At 41.6% G+C, this 17,402-nt stretch overlaps 1 protein-coding gene across 3 annotated transcripts in view; it reads left to right on the plus strand.

Moving 5' to 3' along the window:
- The window catches only part of HCRTR2 (hypocretin receptor 2), a 67,782-nt gene extending 54,215 nt beyond the window's left edge, over window positions 1–13,567 (plus strand). For 2 of the 3 annotated variants that reach the window (XM_006035464.1, XM_006035463.1), the window contains 4 exons: window positions 1,349–1,569; window positions 6,614–6,735; window positions 9,772–9,972; window positions 13,355–13,567. In XM_006035464.1, coding sequence (XP_006035526.1) covers window positions 1,349–1,569; window positions 6,614–6,735; window positions 9,772–9,972; window positions 13,355–13,548 — 738 coding nt within the window. In that variant the 3' untranslated portion in view covers window positions 13,549–13,567. Of the gene's footprint in view, window positions 1–1,348; window positions 1,570–6,613; window positions 6,736–9,771; window positions 9,995–13,354 lie in introns of all 3 variants that reach the window. The other variant, XM_025191614.1, reaches the window with a different exon arrangement.
- Window positions 13,568–17,402: the final 3,835 nt, after the last annotated feature.

The following is a 17,402-nucleotide window of genomic DNA, read 5'->3' on the forward strand; positions in this document are numbered from 1 at the left end:
AACATCTTTAACTATATAACCTATTCCTTCATTCTGTGCTTTACTCCTTAATTAAAATATTGTCTTTTCACCATATCCTTCCCTTTAGCTGCGTTCTCTAGCACTAACCTGATTTTCTTCATGAGAAATAATTCACAGGCACTTCTTTAGAGATGGCTGTGTTTAGTAAGTTTTAAAGAGCATAGCGGAACAGCATTAACCCATTTAGCCATGACTATCTTTACATAAATGTTTTGAATTCACTTCCCTGCATTCTGAAGCACAGGCATAGGCCAGAAATAGGCATTCAGTTTCTCCTGGGAGAGCTGCTGCTCTTCCAGGAGAAATCTCACACATACAGGTGTTCAGGATTTTTCTCCAAGAATAAAAATGGTTTCTCCAGGAGAGAAACAACCTGGGAACAATCAGGATTGAATCATTCCCTGGAAAGTTTCTTCTGAGAGAATGAATGTCTGTACTTGTTCTCCTCTGAGCAAAACTATAGCACAGTCTTCCAGCATTCCAGGGTGCTTTGCTTCCTACCCTCCTATGGGAAATTGTCACTCATTGGACTTTACTGCTCTAGCTGAGCAAGGAGCGGAATATGGCTTCTTCAGAATGCCCCATGTTGAGCTGCAAGGAGAGACGGGCTGACCCTGAGCTATCTGGGTCAGTCAATCAGGGCTGCCCTGTACACTTCTACTAGTCTGTCTCCAGGAAGATGGAGGGAGCCTGCAGAGCATGCTGAGATATGTACCCAGGGGCTATGCAGCATCAGCACTGAAAACTCTCCCTTTTTCAGGGGCTCAGCAGTCAAATGTCTGTTCAGGCATCTAGGGATACATTTTTCTACCAGGAGAATTCTCCCACATCACTGGAATGTGTTTATGCAGCCATAGTTTGAAAATCACTCGTCCTTCAACCCCTTGGCCAGAATCACAATGCAGGAAAAAATGACTATTTTCCCATTGCCTGCCCCCTCTCCCCCCTGCCTTCCCCCTCCTCTCCCCACCCCCCCAACACCTTTCAAAAATAGTGTGTTCAGATCCCTTCTGGGCAGTTAGGTAACATGTTGAAAATATTATGCATATTTGAAAAGTTATATGACCTGGTTTGTATGCATATTTCAGTATTTATGTGCATACCAAAATAACCCTATTGATTATTAACAGCTTCTAAAATTTATTTATTCTCCTAAATGAGCAGTGTTTGATGACTGCAATCTATGGGAAAAAATGGTAGTGTAGAACTTTATGTCAGCATACCCCCCCCCTTTTCTTTTAACTACTCCCTACAGAGTTTGTTTTTCACTGCAACAAATAGAGCAAATATCCATAATGAAGTTTCCACTTACTCTCTGTTCTTTCAGATCCCAGGAACTTCTTCAATAGTTCAGAGAAAATGGAAGCCACTACAGTTTTCAGCACAGCCCCGGGGGCTGGGACAATCAACAAAGTCAAGGATTAGTGCTGTGACAGCTGAAATAAAACAGATACGAGCAAGGAGAAAAACAGCACGTATGCTGATGGTTGTTCTCTTTGTTTTTGCACTTTGCTATCTACCAATTAGTATCCTCAATGTCTTAAAAAGGTAAACTTATCCAGAAATAGTTAATACCTTAGGAAAACTTTTTGTCCAAAAGAAGTTTTCTGTGATACAATTTGATTCATTCAAGCTGACAGACACCCACATAATGCAAGAAAGAATCTGAATTAACCAATCAGCTGGCAGAACTTGAGCGAAAGACTGCAGAACCATTATTCATATTGACCTTTATTTATGCAAATTACCTCATTTATCTCCACTTCCATGCCCATTTCTTTTTGTGAATGCACTCAGGGGCTGTGTCCAGATGAGCGTGGATGTGCAGTATGTGGCATTGCAGACACATCTGCGGTGCCACACACTGCACCTTCAGGCAATCCCTGAACTGTTACTTTTCAGCGCGGGGTGGGGGGGCAGAGAGGGGGGAGGATGGGAAGGATCCCTGGGAGATCCGAAGGGTAAAAAAATCCCACACCCTAAAAAAGTGACACAGCCCGTGGTTGTGTCCCAGCTCTGCCACTGATTTGCTGTGGGATCTTTGGTGAATCATTACTAGGTGCCTGTATACAAATGCATGGAGCCTGGGAAACAAGCAGGAAGAATTGGACAGCCATGGAACTACTACATGATTGGAATAACAGAGACTTGGTTGGATAGCTTGCATGACTGGAAACTAGTTGCACAGCCATGGAACTATTACATGATTGGAATAACAGAGACTTGGTTGGATAACTTGCATGACTGGAAAACTGTCATAGATTGGTACAAACTATACAGGAAGGACAGGCAGGGGAAAAGAGGAGGAGGAGTCACACTTTATGTAAAAAAGCCACATTATTGCTCAGAGCTCCAGTATGAAACTGGAATAGGCCTTTTGAGAGTCTCTGGGTTAAGGTCAGAGGGAAAAAAAACAAGGGTGATGTCACGGTGGGGGTCTGCTATAGACCACCAGGCCAGGAGGAAGTGGTGGATGAGGCTTTCTTCAAGCAGCTAGTGAAAGTCACAAGCCCCGGTTCTCTTGCAGGACTTCCATCACCCTGACATCCACTGGGAGGGTAATACAGCAGTGTGCAGGCAATCCAGGAAGTTTTTACAGTGTCAGAGACAACTTCCTGGTGCAAGTGCTGGAGCAGCCAGCTAGGGGCCATGCTCTTGACCTGCTACTCAGAAACAGGGAAGAATTGGTGGGGAATGTAGTAGTGGACAGCAACTTGGGAAGCAGTGACCACAAGATGATTTAGTTCAGGACCCTGAGGAAAGGAAGGATGGAGAGCAGCAAAGTAAGGACCCTAGACTTTAGGAAAGTGGACTATGACTTGCTCAGGGAACTCATGGCCAGGACCCCTGAAAAGGCAGTCTTAGGGGAAGAGGAGCCCAGTAGAGCTGGCTGTACTTGAAAGAAGCCTTACTGAGAGTGCAGGAACAAACCATCCTGATGCACAGAGAAACTGGCAAAAGACCAGCTTGGCTTAGCAGGGAACTCTTTAGTAAACTAAATCACAAAAAGGAAGATTATAAGAAGTGGAAATTTGGACAAATAACTAGGGAAGAATATAAGAGCATTGCTCCAGTATACAGGGATGAAGTCAGGAAGGCCAAAGTACAATTGGAGTTGCAGCTAGCAAGGGATGTGAAGAGTAACAAGAAGGGTTTCTACAAGTATGTCAGAAGCAAGAGGAGGATCAGGGGAAGTGTGGGTTCCTTACTGAATGGCGGAGACAACCTAGTGACAGAGGATGCAGAGAATGCTGAAGCACTCAATGTCTATTTCACCTCAGTCTTCATAGGCAAAGTCAGCTCTCAAGCTACTGCATCTGGCAGCACAGTTTGGAGAGGAGGTGAGTAGCCCCCAGTGGTGAAACAACAGGTTAGGGACTATTTAGAAAAGCTGGACATGTACAAATCCATGGGGCCAGATGGGATGCACCAGAGGCTGCTGAGGAAGTTAGCATGATGTGACTGCAGAGCCACTGGCCATCATCTTTGAAAACTCATGGTGATCAGGAGAGGTCGCAGATGATTGGAAAAGGGCAAACATAGTGCCCATATTTAAGAAAGGGAAAAAGGAGGATCCAGGGAACTACAGACCAGTCAGCCTCACCTCAGCCCCTGAAAAAATCATGAAACATATCCTCAAGGAATCCATCTCAAAGCACTTGGAGAAGATGGTGATTAGGAACAGTCAGCATGGATTCACCAGGGGCAAGTCATGCCTGACCAACCTGATTGCCTTCTATGTTGAGATGACTGTCTCTGTGGATGCAGGGAGACCAGTGGATGTGGTGTACCTTGATTTTAGCAAGGCTTTTGACATGGTCTCCCACAACATTCTCACAGGCAAGCTAAAGAAGTACAGATTGGATGAATGGTAGATAGAAACTGTCTGGATCATCAGGCTCAGTGAGTAATAATCAATGGCTCGATGCCTGATTGGCAACCAGTATCAAGTGGAGTGGCCCAGGGGTCAGTCCTGGGGCAAGTTTTGTTCAACATCTTCATCAACAACCTGGAAGATGGCATAGAGTGCACCTTCAGGAAGTTTGCAGATGACACCAAGCTGTGGGGAGCAGTAGCTGCACTGGAGGGTAGGACTAAGATTCGAGTGGCCTAGACGAATTGGAGGACTGGGCCAAAAGAAATCCCATGAAGTTCAACAAGGACAAGTGCAAAGTCCTACACTTAGGTTAGAACAATCCCATGCACCAGTGCAGACTGGGGGCTTACTGACTGACTGACTGGCTGGGCAGCAGCTCTGCAAAAAAGACATAGGTTTTACAGTGGACAATAAACTGAATGTGAGCCAACAGTGTGCACTTGTTGCCAAGAAGGCTAATGGCATACTGGCCTGCATTGTTAGGTGTCTTGCCAGTAGGTCCAGGGAAGTGATTATTCCCCTCTACTTAGCACTGGTGAGGACCCATCTGGAGTATTGTGTTCAGTTTTGGGCCTCCCCACTACAGAAAGGATGTGGACAAATTGGAGAGAGTCCAGTGGAGGGTAACAAATATGGTGAGGGTGCTGGGAGACATGACTTATGAGGAGAGGCTGAGGGAACTGGGTTTATTCAGTCTAGGGAAGAGAAGACTGAGAAGAAATTTAATAAAAACCTGAAGAGGAATTCAAAAGAGGATGGAGCTAGACTGTTCTGAGTAATGGCAGATGACAGAACAAGGAGCAATGGTCTCAAGCTGCAGCAAGGGAAGTTTAGGTTAGATATTAGGAAGAATTTTCTCACTAGGAAGGTAGTGAAACACTGGAACAGGTTACCTAGAGAGGTGGTGGAATCTCCATCCTTGGAGATTTTTAAGACACAGCTGGACAAGGCTTTGGCTGGGATGATCTAGTTGGGGATGGCTCTGCTTTGAGCAAAAGGTTGGACTAGATGACCTCCTGAGGTCCCTTCCAATCCTAACTTTCTATAATTCTATGATTATCAGATCTCAGTTTTCCCTCCAACACCTTGACCATTTAGATTGTGAACTTTTGGGACAAAAACACACTTTTGCACTCTGTGGCCACATCTGGATGAACAGGGGTGTGCACTTATAGGGGCACAAATAATAGCTACACAAATCTGTGTCACTACTTTGTGTCGCAGTGCACACCTGTGCACATGCACTTTGCTGTGGGACATATTGTCTCACTGTGGGCACACTACCCATACCCAGGTCCTCCTGGGTCCTTGTGTGCTGCTGGGAGTTGGCCAGGGCACAGGGTGCTTCAGTGTGAAGCTAGCCAGCAACCAGCCCCTGCATTAAGGCACCCTGCACCCCAGCCAGCTGTGGAGCAGCATGTGGAGATGGGGGAGCAGGCAGTCCAGGTCTGTTTGCTCCCCTGTCTCCACATACCTTGGCATGAGGGCTCTGCAGTGGGATCTTAAAATTTAATTTTGGAAAAAGTATCCTAAAATAAAAACTCCCTTTTAAATTATATTTTTGCTTCCTGCAAAGAAATGGCTCGAATATTTTGGTTTTTATTAAGGAACAATTTAGAACTGGAGACAAAGTGTGTGTGTTGAGGGGGGAGGGGGGGATTGCTACTTTTGATCACACTGGATATCATTTGCTATATGTATGAGAAGCAGAAATAGGCCCCAAAATTTTGGTCTGGTGTTTCACATATTAAACAACTAGTTTATTTGCAAGGCTATAGATTTTCCCCAAAACAGGTAGCACACAAACCTTTATTGTTAATCAGAAGCAAAACATATACAGATTTTCAATGCCTCCAATATTGAAAAGGATGCCCAGAATGAATTTAACAGTCAATGAATCAGGTCTTTTTATGCTTATTTAATTAAAATAAGAGTAATCAGTGAGCCAGTAAAGTAATAGGCAACTCAAGGAACAATATAAAGAATCAAGAGTTTTGTCATGTTTATCAACCAGAATAGCCATAAAACATGGACGTGTTCTAGCCATACACATAATTTTGTGTTTACACTTATGTGTATGCACAACTCCCAATAGAAACAAAAGGAAGAAATTGGGGAAACTAAGGAGGGATGGCATTGTTCACTATCCTATAGTGACTCTGATTGAGAAGGACATGACCATAATTTTGTCATTGCTTGGGAGGTTTATATTAAAACAGACTGAATTATCTGGAACACATATAGTTTTCTGTTAAATGTTGAATGCCAGGTACCATTTCTAAATTTATAATTGTTCATATTGTCAGGGTGCAGTGTTTGGGAGGAAAGTATCACCCACAATCAGCATGAACATTTTTTGCATAATCCACAATGATTAAATGTGGTGCCCTTCTACAAAAGGGCAGGCTGTGGAGAAGAAATGGGATGTTTTCCAGGGTCACTCAAGTCTGGCTATTCTGAGCTGACAGAGCTATTCAGCTGGCATAATTCTAACAAACTTCCTTGACCAGAAGCTGGACAAAGATCCTATAACCTACAGACTGGTTTTGGGTAGAGTTTTTGCATTTTCTAGAGAAAGCTGGCTGTGTCGATCCAGGGATTTCTGGCAAATGAGTCTTTGAAATGGCATTCAAATAAAGTTTGAAATGATTTATATTCAGAAACTTATGCCTCACCTCTCAGATTTTTTCTTTTTTTTTCTCCTTTATTCTGCAGGGTTTTTGGCATGTTTAACCATGCTGATGACAGAGAGACGGTGTATGCCTGGTTTACATTCTCACACTGGCTCGTTTATGCAAACAGTGCAGCAAACCCTATTATTTATAATTTTCTCAGTGGTAAGTTTCTAGCTGATGCTAGGTTTTAAGGTTAAGGTTTAGTTTAAGTATAGCAAGTGGTAAAAATATGGTAGAAATCTAACCTGGTAATTAAGAACAGCACAACTTACCATAGGGCCTTAGGTCTAAATCATGATTTCAGTACCACTTTCAAGTATTCTGTGGGCTTTAAGTATCCTCATTCACTTTAGGGGAACAAATATTTGAGTAGGAGTGGCAGAATCTGACCATAAGGAAGGGTCAGAAGTATTGGGAAGCCCTGAGTACATGAAGAAAATTTCTGTTTAATTTAGTTATTTCTTCTTAGGCCTCAACTGGCAGGAATCTCAGTGCAATATATGGCTTTTTAGAAGGGATAGAAAACAATAAATATTTTTTTAAAGGTTTTGAAAAAGTAAGGAATTTCAATGAGCATTCCTAAATGCCATATTTACCAGTCTCTCTTTTATTACCTGACTTTATTATTAATATGAGATTGTTGCTAATAACAAATATGTATGCTATGGATCAAGGGTACTTGTACACGTGAGGGGGGTTTAGTTCCCCTAAACTTAAATGGTGGATTTTTAATTTGTGGGTTGTTAATTGTGACCCACCATTTCAATTTAGGGGCTTCCATCACTGTGTCAGAGCAGTGACGGCCTGCTGTAAGCTCACGCTGCCCCCTCCCCGCCTCCATCATGGGCAGCTCTAACCAGGAGACAAAAAAGCAGTGAGGGGCCTGATCCTTTTTTTTTTTTTTTTTTTTTTTTTTTTTATGGTCTGCCTGCCTCCTGCGCAGCCGGGGTGGAGGCAGCTGCCAGCAGCCCCTGGGCTCAGGGGCCCCCGGTCCTTCCCTTCACAGTGATGGCACCCCTCAGGTGGCATCCACCCACTAGCGGCCTGCCTGGGCAGCCCTGGGGGTCACCGGTGCCATGGAGGGAAGGTCCAGGGGCCCCCCACTTCTTTTCCCCCCCCCCGATGGAGCCTGCCTGCACATGAGCTGCTGATGGGTTGTGCAACCCTGGGGCTGTGGAGGGGCCTGGTGCTTCCCTCTATGGTTGTGGTGTCCCCCAGGGCCACCTGGGCAAGATGCTAGCTGGGTGGGTGCTGCCCCAGCTCGCAGGCAGCACCCAGCCCAATCCAATGGTGCAAGGGGCACTGGAATTCCAGGTGTGCTTGGGGAAGCTCAGGCTTGGCGGGCTTTCAGTGCCCTGTGCACTGGCTCCACCACCTTCCTGCTGCCTGGAACCACCCAGGAATGGGCTGTCTTGCTCCTGGGGCAGTGCAGGAAAGTGGTAGGAGGGTGGCTGGGGATGCTGGCGACTGGAGAAGGTGCCAAGATTGGTGCATGGGACACTGGAAGCCTGCTAACCCAAGCTTCCAAGAGCCTGCCTGGGTTTCTAGTGCCCTGTGTACCATCCCTGCCACCTTCTCTGGCCACTACACATGTACATGTGCACAATTTTTTTTTAATCCACAATAGGACAATTAGCCCTGATGAAACTAAAATACATCTGAGGTGACCTAAGTTGCCATACTCAAATTTTAACATGAAAAAGTAGACATATGCACACTGTGGTGTCATTATGTTAGATAGATGATGATTTCTCATTACTTTTTATCATGTGTACATGGCCCCACCATCACATATGCAAGTGCCCCAAGTGAACAAAATTCAGAAGTGTGGTTCAGATAGACCTTAAGTAAACTTTTGGGTGTTCATCAACATGTCAATGTCTGCAAAACTGGCTTAGAAACTTTTTTTATGCTATGAAATAAAGAGCATTTAGAAGTGGGCAAACTCTTATTTACAAACATTTGTTTCTTCTTTCAGCTGAAATGTATTAGTCTGAAAGCCATATTAAAAAAGGCAAAACTATATCTAAAAATATTAAAAGAAAAAGTTAACCATATTATTTTGAATGCATTCTGAAGTTAAATTAAGACCTTACGTTAAATCTAGGGCTTCCTTACTTTATCCGAATGGGTTCACCAGATTCTAATCATCACCATAAGAAGTGGCTCAGATCTCTTTATCTAGGCATTTAGTTATATTGTAACATCACTTTGGTTTCTGGGTTCCCCAAATATTCATTATGCAACCTGTTTGGGATGTACATTTTAGGTATCCTCTTTTTACTGATGATGAAACTGAGAGATGAATAAATTGAGGGTATGATCACACAAATATAATGATTCCCTTCATAAAATGATAAAGCTCCAAATTTACTAGTGTGTAATTTTAGTTTATGACAGTTATGTAGTTTTAGTTTTGGTTTATTTAACATGGTTGTCTGCTTTAGTAAGGGACTGGACTTCATAATCATGAGCTCCATATAGTTCTGTGTTTTTGTTTCAGTTTCATCACTGTAAATCAAGTCTCAACTGAAATGCAGGAATTTATATTGCCATGAAACTAGTGTGAGATCAAAATCTGGCCCTGAATAACTTGTCTAAATGCCAGATATACTGATTTTTCTCCCCCAACCCTGCTCCTTTATTTCTATATCTTTCCTTCCATAAAGCATTGCTGCAACAATTTTAATAGGATATAAGATTTTTAAGGAACATAAAAAAAGATTTTTAGAACATTTGATTTAATATATTGAAGTTCATGTGCTTCTGATATTTTAAATTCCCATTTTCTTTATAAATTGTTCAGGATAAAATATAAGTTACTTATGTTCTCCCATTTCACATGTCAGATAATAATACAAACATTTCAAGACATAACATTTCACTTAAATAAATTAATTGTTTGTCAGTTATCCAACAAACCACCTAGGAGAGAGCGACAGGAACTGTTCTACTCTGCAGCATAAAAATAATAGGATTTATGCTGCGCTTAGTATAAAACCTGATAAAAAGTGTAATTTTGCAGCTGTTTCCTAAACTTGTTAAACTGCTTTTTTTCCCCATGATATAAAAAGAGTACTTGACTGTTTTGGATATGTTTTTGCACTAATTAACCACTCATCTTCCATGTTCATGGAAGATAGATAAAAGCACAATGTATTTGGATAATGTTTTCATGCCTGCTTTTTTAATCAACAGGGAAATTTAGAGAAGAATTTAAAGCAGCATTTTCTTGTTGCTTCTGTGGCATTCATCATCACCAGGATGAGCGTCTCACCAGAGGGCGTGCAAGCACAGAAAGCCGAAAATCCTTGACCACGCAGATTAGCAATTTTGATAACATTTCAAAACTTTCAGAACACGTTGTACTGACTAATATAAACACAATTCCAGCAAATGGTACTGGACCTATTCACCACTGGTAGTATACTTATCCTGATGTCTTTTAATGCCTTTGTAAATTAAAATTGAGTCATGCCTCTAACAGTCTTTTTACCCGTGTCCAGAAGGCTACAGGGCAAAAAGGAGTTTAGGATTGCAAACTAGCAGTAAGCAAAATTGTTACATAAGCTGTTTTATAAATTAAATTACAACTTAAAAAAAACCCCCAAAACCCTTTAGAAACATAATTTACTTTGCTTTCAACATGTCTCAGATATGTGGGGAGAGAGTATTAATTTTTTGCTTTACTATGTATATTGGGTCCCTACTTGCTTTGGTTTCCAAATAAACAACAGGTATCATGAAATGTGTAAAATTGGAATGTTTTTGCAATACGCATATATTCAACTTGTATCTGATTCTCTAAATATGCCAAGATAGAGATGACTTTTTAAGAAGAGATATGTTAACTAAGCTCTTTTTTTTAAAAATGGAAAGTAAAAAATAATTTCTATTTCCCAACTCTGGAGATTATCAGAATGGCACATGCTGGATTAGTATTGCATTCCCCCCAATTCCTTCAGTTAGTGGAAACAGCTGTATAATTTACTGTTTGATGTTCCTCTTCCCTTTATATCCCATTAGAGCTCTCCTAGGGTAACAGAGTCCAGAGTCTGTGTGGTGGGATTTTTGCTTCACAAATATCATAATCCTATTAGCAAACATTACACTTTCTTGATAGTGTTGGAACACTATAGTATAAATTTTATAGCAAAGGCCATATCTAGGCCTCATGTGACTTTGGTTTAGTTCACTAAAGGGCCTTTTCACTGCAGAAAAGCAGCGTTCCAGTTGGGAATCACACATACAGATTAATAGGGGTGTGCAAAGTGGGCACTATTTGATCCGGAATGGGATTCGGCCCAATTCGGGGGACAGTGATTCAATTCGTTGATTTGGATCACTGTCCTGATTCAATTCATCTGAATCTGAAGATTCAATTCTGATTTGGAGAATCAGTAATTCGACCATAGACACAGCTTTATATGTTTTTTCTACGTACCTCGAGGTACCAGGCACGGCTCGTGAACACTGAGATGGTGGGGAGAATAGAGCATCCCACAGAAGCATGGGGAGGGTCTGCTGCCCAGTGCATGGGGGACCCCCCTGTGCCCCTCTGGCTCAGTGATCAGCCATGGGGGGACCCCAGGTGCATCCCCAGACCTAGGAGGCACCAATCACTGAGCTGGGGGGGGAAGGTGGGGAGGCTCCCCTGTGCACTCAGCAGCAGACACAGAAGTGGACCTGAAGTTCTTCTGGTCCACTTCTAGGTCCAGCACCAAGCACATGGAGGAACCCCCCATGCTTCCGTGGGATGCCCCATCTGCCCCACCATCTCAATGTTCACAAGCCATGCCTGGTACCTCGAGGTATGTAGAAAAAACATATAAAGCTGTGTCTATGGCTGAATCATCAAATCTTACCAAATTAATTTGGAGGCTTCTGATTCAATTTGGAGAGATTAATTGGTCTCCTGATTCTATTCAGATTTGAAGATTCGGACGCTGAATCTCCTCTGAATCGAATCAGCAACCAAAGCTTCACACACCCCTAGATTAATATCTGCTTCTTGTACCTACCCACACATATATGCCTCTAAACTATTAGAGCTAGTATCTAAAATTCTTCTAGAAGGCTGGACCCATACATTAGCTTAATTCCATTTTGTGTTATTTACTATAGCAGATATCCTCCAGGAATGGAGGAGTAAAGATGATCCCATATTTAACAATAAAACTAAGCTGCAGCAGCATTGAAAATGGGTATAGTTGCAGGCACAGGTCAGGGTGAGCTATGTATAGTTTGCTCTGTTTAACTGAATAATCTTGGGACCATAAAGAGGCTATGTGCTTACCCAGAGTATCCACTTATCCAAGCCAAATATAAGCAAGCAATACTTGTTAAGTACATAACATTGTTGTTGTTGTGGCTCCACTTGTGCTTCATTTTTACGGTTTCTAGCAGTTAATTTGGGGGCACTAATAGAGGCCATGAAAATGAAGGAGCTAGTCTGTTTCTGTCATTCCTGTAATATTATCAGCCCTGAAACTGACTAGATCCCTTCATTTTCAGAGCCTGTATTAGTCACTGTAGGGCAGCTATTAGAAGCCTTGATAGCAAAATCAATCATGAAACTGACTAGCTGTTGTCATTCTCAAAGTTTCTAAAAGCAGCCCTTAGATGTCTGCTTTCCTTTCAACATTTCTGGTACAGTTAAGAAGAGTGTGGTTGGTAACCAAGTGGACAATTACTGTTACAGTTAGTATGCAGTTAATAATTAAGTTTCAAAGTAAACAGGGAAGCTGAGAGATGCTATGTACTGAAGTAGTTTATGCACTTAACTGATAGCAGATAATCAGAGTCTGTTGCAATGTAAGTGATAGGCAACAAATTGGGATTGGCAACAGTTTGTGTAGTTAAATTAATTATGTACCTATGCAGTATGCCTATCAGCATTAGCCATCTCCCAACCACTATGTAACATAGACAGTCATGATAAAGCCTTTGTATATCTGTCTACCTTACATTTTCCACACCTAAGTAGGACTAATCAACAAGAAGGGTGGAAATGATTCAGAACTGGTCTTCTAGATAGAAAAATCTTTTATTCTATTTGAACATTTTGTTCAATGTTGATATAGAATAATGTATTTGTTTCACTTGACAAAGTTTGTTTAATTTGTTTTTCCCATCTTCTCACACAAAAAATTCTCTGTTCAGAGGTTGACTTCAATGAGAAGATATCCTGGCTGGGGACCAGACTAGTAAGCCAGTCAACCTCCGTTGCTGGAAACACTGCTCCTGACTACATTCATTATTTTCATTATTCTCACCTCCTTTGCCTATCCCTGATCTGCATGCAATTCCTAAGAATTAGTAGTGTTTTGAGCACATTATCAAATCTTGTTAAGGAACAAGCCAACTTTTCAGCTGAATATTAAATAAGCAGGGTTTGGCACTTAGACCTGAGAGAGTAGCTGGCTTGAGAAATTCTATTTTACCCTTGTTTAATCAAGACATCTGAGCATCATATGTTCCCAGACAGAATATGATACTTTTAAAGATGAATTTAGGATTCCCAATCAATAGCCAATACCTGTAATATTTATCATTAATGCAAGAACATTTTATGAATCAGACTTTCCCATAGACTTTGGGAAGAGGTTGCCTAAAACATTGATAGAAGCAGTTTTAGGCGGTCATGTTACTAAAGTTTTCATTAGCTGTGTTCTGTCCAAATAGGACCCCAGCCTCTTGGTGAACCAAGAGCCATAAAATAACCTTAAAATAACCTTCACGAGCCATAAAATAACCTTAAAATATATATTATATTTTACAGGTGCCACGGCCATATACAGCCCATTGAAGTCAGTGGAACTGCACCTGCACATACCAGGGATGAACATAACTACAAGTTTAGATGAATCAGAGAAAGTTTCTGTGGAAGATACTGGGACAACTGAGAATACAGAGTGGTCCAGATATACCCCTGTGGCTACTAAGCTGACATCCATGGAGTTACATCAAGGATGAATTTGGGCCCATACATTAAAGGCTACTTGAGAATACCAATGTCTTTATACACCATGTGATAGATCACAACAATTAGACAAAGGGATTCCTCCAAAATGACTGCCTCTTCAATTTCGTCTCAATCTTATGGAAACCTACTTACCTCATAATGTGCTAAGAACATGCATCTTTGCAAGTCTTTTTAAAAGAAAGCATTGTATCATGCTTTGTAAATACTGTAGATATTTATTTTTATATATATTTCAGATGCCATGTAACATTCTAAAATGTATCACATAAAGAGCTATGAGTATTTGAAGGCAGAGTTAGAAAACCGATTAGTTTACATCCTGAAGCTATTCATGATGGATTTAATTGTGAGACACAGTTGCTCTTCTTACGCACCAATGAAATTTTACACTTCAACAACTATAGTATACTTTTTACCACATTTTCTGCAGTTTCTCCTGAGATTGTTATTGTGGTATTCACAGCTACTCATTCCAACATAACCACATCCTTAGTCATGGAATATTTGTTTTCTCTATGTAATTCTAAACTGAGAATTTAGAGCCATTTTCCCTTAAACTTGGGTGCCTAAAGTTAAGCATCTAAAAAAAACCAATCTGATGATAAAAGGTGCTGAGAATCTGAAAATACTGCTCAAATCAATAGGAACTGTAAGGGATTGGCCATTGAAATTTAGACTGCTTTAAGACTGGTGCCTAACTTTAGCAATCAGTGTCTAAAAATGTTAGTCTCAATCAGGTCCCCTGTGGTCTTACTGTGAAGTTGAAAACACCAATTTGTCTCGTTTGTTTTTAAGGTTTGGTATTTCAGCTACTGGTTAGGACTTAGATCTTAGTAGTTAATAGATTTTACTGGAAAATTCTTTTTTATCCATGGAAAAAATTGAGTTTTCAGCAAATATAAAAAAATCAAAATATCTCTATTGAGAAACATTGATGAGGTATCTCACATGAGCTACAGCTTACGTGGCTCAAACTCCCCTTACCTCTACTTGAAGCAGTCTGGTCAGAGGTGTCCCATGTTGCACTGTGTTCCTTCTTCCTGATAAGGACAGGTGGTGCATTTTAGGAGGCTTAGCACAGCTGGACCATAGATAAGACATGACATAGGGAGCACCCAAACTGCACCTTGTGTAAGACACTGTGACAGGATATTAGAATCAAAATACATGAAGAGCAACATTTTGGGGAAAATTAGATCTTTATGTTTTAATGAAAAATGAGTATGTAACAAACAAAACAGATATTTTTCACACACAGAATATTTGTTGAAGACCCAATTTTCCATAAAAATGTATTTGATGGAAATTTTTTATTAGTCCTGGTAATTATTTTTTCTAGGTTTTACTGTGACCAGAGACACTTATAAACTGTTTTTCCTCCCTCCATTTATCTCTCTCTGTATATCTAAGTATTTATAAAGTGCCTAATTACTCCTCTCATTTAACTCAGTGTTATACTTGTATAACTATAGAGACTTTGTTGAAATTACTCCTGATTTACACTGCTGTGAAGTGAGAGGAAAATCACTCCTCATCCTGTTTGTATATAAAGTTTTTTTAAAGTAAAAGAAAAATAAATATATGAGAAAATAGTTAAAATAAATGCATAAAAACCTTTAAGTTCTCAACATGTATAAGTTTAAATTCCCAAACTCAGTTGAAATACAGTTTTTTTTCAGCCAATGATTTTATTGCTGCCCGCTTCAAGAAGAAAAGTCCTGACTGTGGGATGTGCAAATTTGAGAGGGGAGAAGAGGTCTGGTTTTTTTGCACAGGGAATGTTGCAGCTGAATTTCTAGTCTAATACCCACCAAAAAATTGTTGGTCATTATACAGAACCATGTAAGTGGAAAAGAAGAGAAGTGTGGGTGATACATCAAGCATTTACTAACCCATAAGAAAGTTGTGGATAGTCTAAGAAGATATACCAGCCTTGTGAAGGAACTGCTGTGGCTCCTAAAAGTATAATTAAAAAAAACGAAAAAGGGGGTAGAGAATATTGTTATCTTGAGTTTGCTACCCTAAGTTGACAGCAACTCACATTAAAGATTGTGGGAGGAGCAGGACTGAACCTTAGTTGCCAAACCAAATTAAAACTTGAGTTGTCTTGTTTCCTCTGGTCTTCTAAGGATTTAGCCAAGATGTATAAAGAATACATCTTAATGTTCTCACCCAGTCAGGCAAAAGGTTGCATGTTCTGAAATCACTGACATTTCCTCACTGCTTTAACCTTAAAAATAGATTTTTGTGTGAAAATCAGAAGTAAAAGATGAGGCCTGTTCAGTGATCTGATAAATATAACTTCATTCTAGCAGGAATTTCCACTTAAATATTACATCTCTGGGAGAGGTATTAAAAGACAGAATTTCTTAAATAAATAAAGCACTGGAACAAGCTATGCAGAGAGGTTGTGGAATCTCCATCCATAGAAATTTTTAAGACTGGGGTAGACAAAGCCTTGGCTGGAATGAGACAGTTAGTCATGGTCCTGTTTTGTGCAAGGGGTTGGATTTGATGACCTCCTCAGGTCTCTTTCAACCCTCATTTTCTATGATTCTATGACAGGGTAGGCAAAGTCTAGCCCACAGAACAGATCAGGCCCATGGTAGACTCTATTTCTGAGCAGCCCCTGTGGCAGCAGTGCCTTCTGGCTGCCACTGCTGGACCCAGTGCCCAGGCACCCCAGCCCATCCACCCCGTATCCACTGCTGGGGGTGGTACTCATGCGGGCAGGACATGTGGCCAGGCAGCAAGGATGGGGCTGCAGCTGGGAGCAAGATGGGCCCCTCCCCCCTCCTCCAGCCCCCCCTGACCCCTTACTTACCAGCACCAGAGCCCTGGTGCTGAAACATGCAGCCTGGCCAGCAGCGTGATTCAGCACCAGGGCGAGTGGCCAACCATAGAGATGCTCTGGCAGCCAGAGCATCTCCGTGGAAGACCCAGCCTCTGGTTGCCTCAGGGACTGCTTCACTTTTTTAAACTTCCATTTTCTTAGACCCCTGGGCAGGGGTCTAATTTTCTCCCCACGTAGCAATTTTGCAGTGCGGGGAACATTTTTTCGTTCCTGCATGTGCCTGTTGCCCTGCCAACTCCTTTGAGGCAGGGCAAAAGGCATGTGTGTGCTTATGTGGATGCGCCCATAGAGTGCAGCTGGGTAGCAGTACCTCATCCTCTCTCCACTGTTGCTTCAGGTGGGATCCAGCAGCACTTGGAGAGAGAGAGAGAGATCCATAGGTGATCTGCACCTTTATTCCCCATTTTTACCAGAACCTTTAAATTGTGACCCCTCACTATCAAAACTTTCAAATCACCTAAGCTCTGGAGCCTGCTGCTCTTTGTTCTTCCCCTCTTCTGCATCCCGTCTCCTGAATTCAGTAGCAGGGAAAAGGAAGGGTCAAGTGGCAATGGCCCCTGGGCTCTGTGAAAGCAGGGGCTGAGCAACCCTGATGCTGCCATTCATCACATCCATTTGACTACTGTTGATTTCAGGAGAGGTGGATGGGGGAGGTGAAGAGCAAACAGCAGCAAGCTCCAGAGCTGCTTGAAAGCAGGGACTTGGGGTAGACCAGTGTTGAGTTCATAGAATTCACAGCACAGACAGAGCTCCCAGCAGGAGATCCAGTGACATGCTGGTATGCTCTGAGAGCTCACTGCACAAGCATCACAGAGCCAAAACCCTACTGGAATTCATTCCTGTGTCCAGCCAGTGTCTTCTACGAGAAGAGTGTGTAAGATAAGAAGAGGGCAGGTGAAATAAATAATGATTCTTTTATTTTGGGTGTCACCATATGTTTGGGAAATAACAAATAAAGTACCTATATTTATTAAAGGAATATTTAATTCT

The sequence above is a fragment of the Alligator sinensis genome, unplaced genomic scaffold (assembly GCF_000455745.1).
Source record: "Alligator sinensis unplaced genomic scaffold, ASM45574v1 scaffold867_1, whole genome shotgun sequence".
NCBI classification, from domain to species: domain Eukaryota; kingdom Metazoa; phylum Chordata; order Crocodylia; family Alligatoridae; genus Alligator; species Alligator sinensis.